The 9,933-nt window shown below is 41.7% G+C and overlaps 1 protein-coding gene across 2 annotated transcripts; it reads right to left on the reverse strand.

Moving 5' to 3' along the window:
* Positions 1-836: 836 nt before the first annotated feature.
* On the reverse strand, positions 837-6,185 carry LOC146689061 (GDP-L-fucose synthase-like). Of its 2 annotated transcripts, XM_085437724.1 has the most exons (10): positions 5,198-6,185; positions 4,619-4,761; positions 4,427-4,541; positions 4,191-4,319; positions 4,038-4,111; positions 3,515-3,648; positions 3,262-3,393; positions 3,087-3,166; positions 2,774-2,873; positions 837-2,675 (listed from the first exon to the last, which is right to left on the reverse strand). In XM_085437724.1, exons 2-10 carry the CDS (start codon positions 4,753-4,755, stop codon positions 2,620-2,622), a joined length of 957 nt encoding a protein of 318 aa, XP_085293850.1. In that variant the 5' UTR covers positions 4,756-4,761; positions 5,198-6,185; the 3' UTR covers positions 837-2,619. The 2 variants fall into 2 exon arrangements, with proteins under 2 accessions (XP_085293850.1, XP_085293851.1); XM_085437725.1 differs by lacking the exon at positions 4,619-4,761.
* Between the last annotated feature and the right edge of the window lie 3,748 nt (positions 6,186-9,933).

Below are 9,933 nucleotides of genomic sequence, written 5' to 3' on the forward strand. Positions count from 1 at the left end.
ATGCCAACCCAGCGTTTTCCTTCATCACCACGAAGGAAAACAGTCTGTGGTCGTCCAAGTTTGGTGATTTTTGTGTCACAGGTCTACGTGTTTAATACAGGGACTTCAACAGCCTTTTCAACAGCACTGCGGACCGCGGGGTGGGGGTGGGTAGTGTTTTGGAAATGACAGTCTTCATCACAAAGCTTTCTTCGGTTTGAATTAGCATACATGTTTTTATTGAGCATTTGAAGAACTAGCGCAAAAAAAAAAAACTCTTGTAGAGGACATAAAGTCAGAGATAGAAAAGACAAGGAGCAGGTGCATCTAGTACAGGTAGAGCAGCTGCAAAAACCCACAGAGCCCAGCAGCCAGCGCAACAAATTCTGGATCCTTTGCTCTTAGTTAGCAGTTAGCATTAGCAGCACATCCTTCGTCCGATGTGAAAGGACTTTTATGCTGCGCACTGTGACTCACAGCAATGGTCCTGGGTCAGCCCTGACTTTGTGTTAAACTAATCCTAAAGTAATAATGGTGTTTGTAACCACTGACATACCACAACTTTATCTTTTCAACAGCTGCTGAAAGTTAGGTGACCTAGCTGCTATCGGATATTTATATAGAGATCCTCAAGCTTCAAACTGTATTACCCTTCAAGGACCTGCAGTTCAAAAAAGCGCCCCTCCGACAGCCAAACCCATCTGTTCTCTGATTGGATTGTTACATTTGTGATTGACATGACATTGACCAATCAGATGAAAGGAAGAAAAATTGGGTCAAAATTCGTACTTGTAACTTGCAGGGTTTTTTTGGCTAAGTCCACACACAAATTTATTTTTTATTTATTTATTTATTTATTTATTTATTTTTTTTACACACACAAATTCTTTTTACTCATACGAAACTGATTTACAAGTACAAAATATTTATGACCACATTTTGAGCCCATAATTTCCCAGCTGAAATGATTAACGCTACAACAGTGAATAAAACTCTAAAACTTCTTCTTACGGGTCGTAGAATAGACGATGACATCATTTTTCTTTTACTGAAGGACAGTAGACCCCACGATCTGTACGTTCCTAAAACGTTCCACGCTCAGCTGGATGATCTAGTTTAGATTAAAACAGTTGGATTAAATCTGAGATGACTGAACTCTTCCTGCTGGTAACACTGATACTGGAAACCACAATCAGCAACTCTGCAATTTAAGTTAAAACTGGGAGGGAAGGAAAAAAAACAAAAAAGACATCCAAGATTACATGTAGCTCAGTCAGTACCCTTTAAAATTCGACTAGAGAAAAATGTAGTGAGGGACAGTAGAAAAATGGCAGAAAAGCTTTCTTTTACAGCATAATTAATGTCAGTCCTTTTAAAAGCAAATACAAAGAGCGCCTAAATGGGAAAACCAGCTGAAAGCACCTGAATTTAGAGGGCGTAGAACAGGGCTGCCCAATCCCAGTCCTTGAGAGCTACTATCCTGCAGCTTTTAGATGCATCCCTACTCCAACACAGCTGAATCAAATGGTTTGATCTCTTCAGCATGCCATCATGTTTGGCAAAGGCCTGATAACAAGCCATTCATTTGATTCAGGTGTGTGGGATGCATCTAAAAGCTGCAGGACGGTAGCTCTCGAGGACCGGGATTGGGCACCCCTGGCGTAGAAGAAGAACGCTCTTCCTCACAGCAGCTGGACGGATTCAGCAGTGATGACTTTAAGGCCTTGCAGTACAATTTCTTAATTTTATTTTATAGCTGTGTTGAGCCGTGAAAGGAAATTATTTTTGTCTCCTACTACAGACTGGTAGCAACTTTCATGTGTGTATTATTTCCTATTGACTGAGGGGCACCTCTAAATGATCATGATTTGCAGTGGTCTCTTAAAAATGCTTCTCTAACACTGAGTCCACAATCACAACCATAGCCAGTATACAATAGATGGACTTCACTACTGTGATTTTACCCTTTGCTTAGTGAAGCTGTTGCGATTTTTGCAATCATCAATTTGGTGTTTTGAAACCAGATGTGACGAGGTAAGGTACAGACTTGTCATTTAACGTCTCTTTATAATCACTAACACTTCAATCTAGCTACAGAGCTCAAGCTCATAAGGAAAGTGTTTACTGAGGTCACAGATTGTGGATGAGCAAAGATTTCTACATGACTGGACTGCTTTTTACAATTGCAGGAGTCACCCCCTGCTGGCCATTAAAAAGAATACAGGTTTAAGGCACTTCTGCATTAGCTCACAATTTAGACCCTGCAGCTACACCCACCTTTTATACACAGACAAGGATTCTAACCAGTTCCTGACACAAGAATAATGCCACCATGGCTCGGTGGCATCATTTCAGTCCAATACTTTTCAAACTGGTATTCTGACAAATTATCCAAGATTGAATCCAGCTAAATAGAGTCCATGTACCGAAAAGGGGTCCCAGGTCCTGCACCCAACATTCAGCACAAAACAGTATGGTGCTGCAGAAAGAGGGCAACAACAGTAAGACTCAACACCAACTGCCTTGTGTTTGTGCTGTGAAGCACTTTGTTTTCCACGAGCTCTCTCTCCACCACCAGACTCTTTACCAACACAACAGCAGATGAAACAAGAATTAGCACCGATTTTTTTGGCAGTCTTCTCACTTCCTGGCTGTGTCATAGTTGGCAACAAACCAATCACAGGTTTCCTTTAAAGCTGCAAGTGAAAAGAACCAGGCAAGTCAGTAACTGATGGAGTCTTTTGAAATTTCTACACTGTTAGCATCTAAATGTCAAGCTTTACATCAGCCGCACCTTGGTTGAAGGGGGTGAAAGTGAAGTCTGGCAGATACCGGCACAGCTTTGCATTGCTGGCCGTCTTTTTGAACTGTCCATCTGCTTTACTGGTGTCAAACTGAATGTCACGGGTAAAGGAAACAATGAGACAACAAGAAGCAATGTTGGGGTTTTCTCTATAGTAGTCTACAGTCTTTACTTTACAACATAAAGCGCTTTGAGGCGACTGCTGTTGTGATTTAGCGCTATATAAATAAAACTGAACTGAATTTAACGTTAATCTTCCAAATCCACTGTCAAAAACAAATAACTTGCATTACTGAAAGGATACCACGACTTCTCCTTTAAAGCCCAATGCATCAACAACAGCTTCTGCTGCTTCTTTGATGGACACTTCATCTTCCTCACCAACTGGAAGCAACAGATGTAGCATTATAAGAACACTTATCCTTAAACTGCCATCATCATTGAATAGTCAAAGAGTCATAGAGTCTATGAGGACTCACCAGAGAGAATGATTGGCTCAACTTCTGGATACTCCCTCAGGACCCAGAGGAAAAGACGAGCCAGGTCCAAAGAGTAGATGAACTGTCTTCTAGGTGTGCCAGAGCCCCAGACCACCAAGGGTTTCCCCCCCTCTGAACAGTACAACATGTAGATGAAGTCACATGTCCATTTACACCACCAAAAACTTGTAAATGCTTAAAGAGAAATGCTGGAATGACAATGGGGTTAGGGACTTAAAAATCCACAACTTACTTTGAGCAATGTATGCTTTATGTATAAGACCTGGTAGCACATGACCATCTTCGATGCTAAAGTTGTCATGAGGACCAAACACATTAGTGGGAATCACAGCTGTATAGCAACGCCCATGCTGCTGTAAATACGCTCTGTGAAGCACACACAGGAAAAAAATGTCATGAGGCTGAAAGTTTTAAATGCATTTCCTGAAAAATAGGCAGAGGCATTATGCGAGGGTGACACATAACAGTATTGGAGAATTCTCAAACACTAATATGTCCTGTGAAACTATACACATGCTAAACAGAAGTATAACTAAAAACTGTTGGGATTATGTTGGTCAGCCGCAAGATCATGATTGTTTTACCCCTTTGAAACACCCTGCATTTGTTGATCTTTTAAGACAACAGCTTCCTTGCTGGACTTCTTGAAAATAATTAGAACTGTTCTAAACCAGTCTGCCAGGGAGGGATTTGAGAGCTGAGAGAAAGCACAATGCGGTAGAGGATAGAAATGACACATAGAAGACATAACGTACCTGTTGTGGACATCAATCATCCTCTTTGCATAGGCGTAGCCAAAGTTGGACTCATGAGGTGGACCGTTGTGGATCTGTAGTAAAGAGAAGCGCATGTGAGCTGCTCTTTTCCAAATGTGCTGATGCACAGAAAGAGCAGGGAGGTATATTCACCATGGTCTCGTCAATAGGATAGGTCGTCTTATCAGGAAAGATGCAGGTGGACAAGCAGGAAACAACCTTGACCACGCCCGCTTCATGCGCTGCCTGCAGCACATTGTCATTGATGTAAATGTTGTTCCTCTGGAAAGTAAATAAAACAGGATGAGCATCAAAAACATGAATCTAGATAGTCTACGATCATAGCATTTCTATTAAATGAGTTAATTAGATGAACAGGTTCCTCATACCCAGAAGTCCAGGTTATATTTCATGTTCTTGAAAAGCCCTCCAACCATAGCAGCCAGGTGGATGACGTGCGTAGGCCGGTGTTTCTCAAACACTGCCCGGGTCTGGTCCATATTCCTGAGGAGAGGCCACCAGCAGGTTAATAGTATCAAAACATGTGACAGCATTTTATCTTGAAGCGGAGCAACTCTCACATGAGGTTGGCATCTTTGGAGGACAGGAATATCCATTCCTCCCCCTCCTTGGCTCCTCCTTCTTTCACCACATGCTGTATGGCCCTGCCCACCAACCCGGATGCACCTGTCACCAACACCCTCATGGGATCGCTCATGTTTATCTAGGTAGTGGAACATGAACAATTCAGCACAGGACGAATCACAGGGAAACTCTGATTTAGATACAAGCTATAAACATCGTCAAACTTTCTAAAGCTAACAGGTTTATCTGTGTTTTCATGCAGTAACGTTTGCTATTTGTTAGATGCTTCCTGATTTTTATCTGAGGTGATCTGACCCGTACAAAACGAGCAGATTTTGTACATATATAGTTGCATATGTGCCACGTACACCGCACACGACCATTCAGACAAGCTAACCTTATTAGCTGTTAGGTGGCGGTAATCGCCGTCATCGTTCCTTGGAACTCGACAAAGTAAAAAACTGATTACCTCGTAAGTTTACTTTTCTTCCTAAACGCGAGATATCAGTGCTAGAAATCCTCGTTAACTCAGAGTTAAACAAATAAGCTAGCATTAAAAAAACAAACTCTTTTACCTGTTTGAAAGCTGAGAACAGAACAGAGAAGCCGGTTTCTTCTCTTCGTCGCCTCTTCCTTCTTCTTCTAAATTTAATTGGCGGTTGTCAAAGAACTGAATGGTGCATTACCGCCACCAACTGGTGTGGAATGTGACTGATTCACATGTGAATGTGAATGTTTTAGGTCAGTTGTCTTCTCTCCATCTGAGCTGCTGCATTTTCTTCTTCTATCTTTTTATGACGGTTGGCAAACCACTTCAGGTACATTACCGCCACCTTCTGGACGGAGATTCTTTTCCGTAGGCTGTCTGAAGGAAACTGTTTCCAGGGCCTACTCCGTGGATCGGCTTCCTCCGAGGCGTGGACGTCTATCAGCAGAGAATGTACCTTCACCTATCAGCAGAGAATGTCCCTTAGTCTGTAACACAGTCAAATATATTCTCAAGTAATATTCAAGCATGCCATTCAGCGTGTTAGTACGAGCAGCTCGGGAGCAGCTTGGGAGAACAAGAAAACAGAGACTGCTTTAGATTGTCTTCCCAAAGTGACTCAACTTTATTCACAAGTACAACAGTTTATATAGAGGGTAAAATTCATGAGACAGCAGATTATCAGTTTAAACCAGTACAGACCAAGATAAGGCAGCGTCTTCCTGCCCTTGGGTGAAGAAGCATCCTTTGTGTAGTTTATTAGTTCAGCTACAATTGTGATTATCTCAGCGACATATTTTCAAGGCACAAAACGAAGAGTTCTTACATTAGTGAAATCTGAAACAAACCATTTGGCCTTCAACAGGCGTCTAAAAGATTAAGAAACTAATGTAGCTGAGGGAGTGATCTCTGTGGTATTTCAACCTTGTACCAGCCTGTGATTCTCACACATCAATTCTTGGGTCAAAGAGAAAAATAACTAAAACAAAAGGGGCCTTATTGAATGACAGAGTTTTCCTGCATAATGTCACTATAAAACAATATCCAGTAAATGCTACCATGGTACTAAAATACCTAACAGTGTCCATTCACCATCCTTCCCTCCAGCGACCCTAGAGGCTTCTTGCTGGTTCACTTTTATCTCTTCCAGGTGTATGCATTCTGTCTCTTCAGCTACTTTTCTCTTCTTTACACAACTACCGCTTTCCCACACTGTCAATCTCAATACTGACGTTACTGTAGACCAGTCATCGTCTTGCCTGCCTTTTTCGAGCAAATCAGCCTCCGTGTTGCACTCTTGTGAAACCCACCTCCTTACCATCTTCACCTTGGACATCTCAGTGGGAGCTTTATTCAAAGCCGAAGTCGTCATCTTCAAAACCACCAGCATCTAGACCAAGGGCGTAGATTTGGTTTTGGCATTGGTGGGGACGGATGATTCAACCACCGAACTCTGCCCTGTTTCTTTTTTTTTCCCTTTTTGTTTTTGCTTCTTAATAAAAAGAGGAGAAATATACTTGCCTACATATGCTATTCTACATGCTTTTAAACCATTTAAAATCACAATTCATAGTTTTATATGTGAATTATATAATGTTAAATTAATATTAAACAAATGACTGACTAAGTATTTTAGGCTTTAGTTTACTTCAGTCATATTCCATATAAATCAGGTATCATACAAAAATAAAAATAGCTTCAAATACAGTCATGACAATAAAAGAATATGACTTTAAGGACTTAACATCATTACTTCAGTTATAGTACACCAACATCTGTTATATTTTGGCACTAAGGGAACACTGAATGACTACCCATAAAACTACTCATCTAAGATTACCACAAAGTAAAAGATCTCTCAGCAAAATTATGCAACAGTTTAGGCGCACTATTGCCCCGATCAAATCAGTGAGCTGAGATTTTCTATTCTAAACATGAACTAATGTTACAGCAACAGACATGGGCTACTGGTGTCCCACACAACAACTGTTTGTAGGGTGAGTGCATTTTTGTGCAAACTGCACTACAAGGTGGATATTTGCAAAATCATGACTACCTCATGACATTTTGTCTCAAAAATTAACCCTATGAATATGTCAGTGCCATTAGGATGAAATTATTGTGTCACCAACATTTCTATGTTAGACATATAATTTTAACAGCCTCTGTAAACTAATATCCTGGCTTGCTCAAAGCCGCCGTTTTCTCTGACAGTTTCAATCAAAATTAAAGCTGCAAGCAGCGTTATGAGGGCCCTCGCACCCCCGGCACGTCGAGCCACTGCCAACACCTCAAACCGGCACGTCCGATGTGATGTCACATTGATGGATTTCATGCTTTTAATCACCAGCTAACATTTCATCTTATTCAACCAGGATTATAGTCATGCCACTAGGTGGCGCTCTAACCATTATTGACAAATAGCATAACAAACATTTCCAAGCTCGAGTCTCATCACACCTGCGACCTTTGGGAGAGATTGGACATTGTGTTTTTAGTGACAGCAGATTACTGCTTTTTGCGAGTGATTGAAACTCTACGTGCCGCCATGACCACCCCGTTTCCCTGAACGGAAAAAGCTTCGCAATTTAACATCACAAAGGTCTTTAGATTCTACACACTGAAGAATGCTTCAATATGATGAAATCCCTTGGAGGAGTTCGTCAAAGTATGAGGCCTGAAAAGGGGGGAAAATGTCATCAAAATTACACATTAATTTTAAAATGGCTGACTTCCTGTTGGATTTGGGATATTGCTCCAAGATACTTTTTTGTACACCTTGATATCTTACACAAGCTTACCAAGTGTCAGACTCATAGATGAAACACAGAGCAGGGGCTGATGTTTTGAAATATTGTAGGGGGCGCTGTGGAGCCATTTTGCGCTATTCAAGGAAAATGGTTACATAACAACAATGCCTTCATCCATTTGGAGGTGTGCGCCTAATTTCAAGCCTCTATAAACTTTCCAAGCCCCTCAAAAGCCACTTCATCTTTCATGATGAACTGCGTTGCCACTGAAGGAAATTGCCTTCCCGGGTTTCCTCCGTGGCGTGAGCGATAAGCAGAGTTCTGTCCTTTCCTTCTAAGATTCCTAATTATTTAAAGTAACACTCAGGTATGCCATTCAGCTGGGTTAGTTACGACGTCGGGAGCAGCTTGGGAGAACAAGGAAACACAGACTGCTTCAGGTTGTCTTCCCAAATCGACTCAAAGGTTTATTTGATACACAGCAGTTTATATAGAGGAAAAAAAGGTTCGTGTGTCAGCTTTCCCAGTTCAAACCGGTACAGACCAAATAAGGAAACGTCTTCCTGCCTTGTGAGCAAAGAAGTATCCTGTGTGTAGTTTATCAGCTCAGCTACAATTTATGATCATCCCAGCAAAATACACTCCTAGACATAAAATACAGAGTTCTTTCATTAGTGAATTCTGAAACAAACCACCTAGCCTTTAACGAGCCTTTTCCAGGAGATAAAGAAAAAGGGAGGATGGGAGTAAGGAAGTGGTCTCATCTCTGTGGTGTTTTCGACCTTGGGGTACCAGCTTGTGAGTCCTACACATTAATTCTTGGGTCACAGAGAAAGAGAAAAACAACTAGTAGTTGGGCCTTATTGAGTAACAGTTTTCCTGTATAAAACAATATCCTGTAAATGCTACTATGGTATCAAAATACCTAACAGCCACCAGGGTGCGCCGTTCAGTTTAAAGTCACAATTTTTGCACTGAAGCATCACGAGGGACTGATGGTGATATTCACCGCTTTTGAGGTGGCCACGATCAACCTGTGAAAATCAGTACAACAAAGTTAAAGCCATGACATTTCCTGTTGCCACTAGGTGGCGCTGTCCGTATTTCCGACAATGGGCACATCAATCTGTTCAGGGCGGGTCTGACATCATGCCTGTAAAGTCTGGTACTGATCAGACTGGATTTCATTGAGTTATACTAATTTGTTTCTTCATGGCGTGACATCAAAGTTCGCCATGCTGCTGGGGTCACACCCTTTCGCGAAAACTCACAGTTTTCACTGTACCCCAAGACCAACTCCTTAAGGCTTTCCTGGAGAAATTTTAGGCTGCAGATGTCACCCATCACTATACTGTACCCCAAAGTGTAAAACATGACATTTCCTGTTCCCACTAGGTGGCGCTGTCCTTGATGTCAAATATGGCAGTTGAAATATGTTCAGGGGTGGAGCCTTATCATATGTGTTCACTTTGGTCAAGGTCAGAAAATGTATGACAAAATGAGAGGCAATAAGATTTCCATGGCGAGTCATCGAAATTCGCCATGGCGCCACGGCCTCATAGTATTGTGAAAACTCAAAAGCTCCGCAATTTAACATGGCACAAGGGTGTAGTTGACACTGTCCAAATTTGAAGTTTATAGGACCAAATCCCAAGGAGGAGTTCGTTAAAGTACAAGGCATGGAAACGGTAAAATCAGAGCCAAAATGTCACCTTCAATCCAAAATGGCGGACTTCCTGTTGGGTTTGCGTCAATGGGCCCACAGACTTTTTTGTTCGTCTTGGCATGATACACATGTGTGCCAAATTTCATACATGTAGCTCAAACTGTGTGGTCGTAGGGCTGCATTTAACAAGGCATAGGTGGCGCTGTAGAGCCATTTCCCAGTGCTCATATGTAAAACCATTAAAATACAAAATTTTTCACCAAACCTGGCATGTGTGCAAAATTTCATGAGTTTTTGAGCATGTTTAGGCCCTCAAAAAGGCCCTTGTTTGGGGTGAATAATAATAAGAAACGGAGCAGATACAATAGGGCCTTCGCACTCTCGGTGCTCGGGCCCTAATTAGAAATG

Source organism: Copadichromis virginalis, linkage group LG17 (genome assembly GCF_057382275.1).
Source record: "Copadichromis virginalis isolate Kocher_CV1m ecotype Utaka linkage group LG17, C_Virginalis_male_GT1.1, whole genome shotgun sequence".
NCBI classification, from domain to species: domain Eukaryota; kingdom Metazoa; phylum Chordata; class Actinopteri; order Cichliformes; family Cichlidae; genus Copadichromis; species Copadichromis virginalis.

What these genes read in the sequence shown, in the direction of transcription:
- LOC146689061 (XM_085437724.1), bottom strand. Translation starts at nt 4,755, where the DNA reads ATGAGCGATCCCATGAGGGTGTTGGTGACAGGTGCATCCGGGTTGGTG. An exon ending in AATATAACCTGGACTTCTGG is followed by an intron (nt 4,320 to 4,426) that starts GTATGAGGAACC and finishes TTTACTTTCCAG; the next exon opens with AGGAACAACATTTACATCAA. An exon ending in ATCCTATTGACGAGACCATG is followed by an intron (nt 4,112 to 4,190) that starts GTGAATATACCT and finishes TCTTTACTACAG; the next exon opens with ATCCACAACGGTCCACCTCA.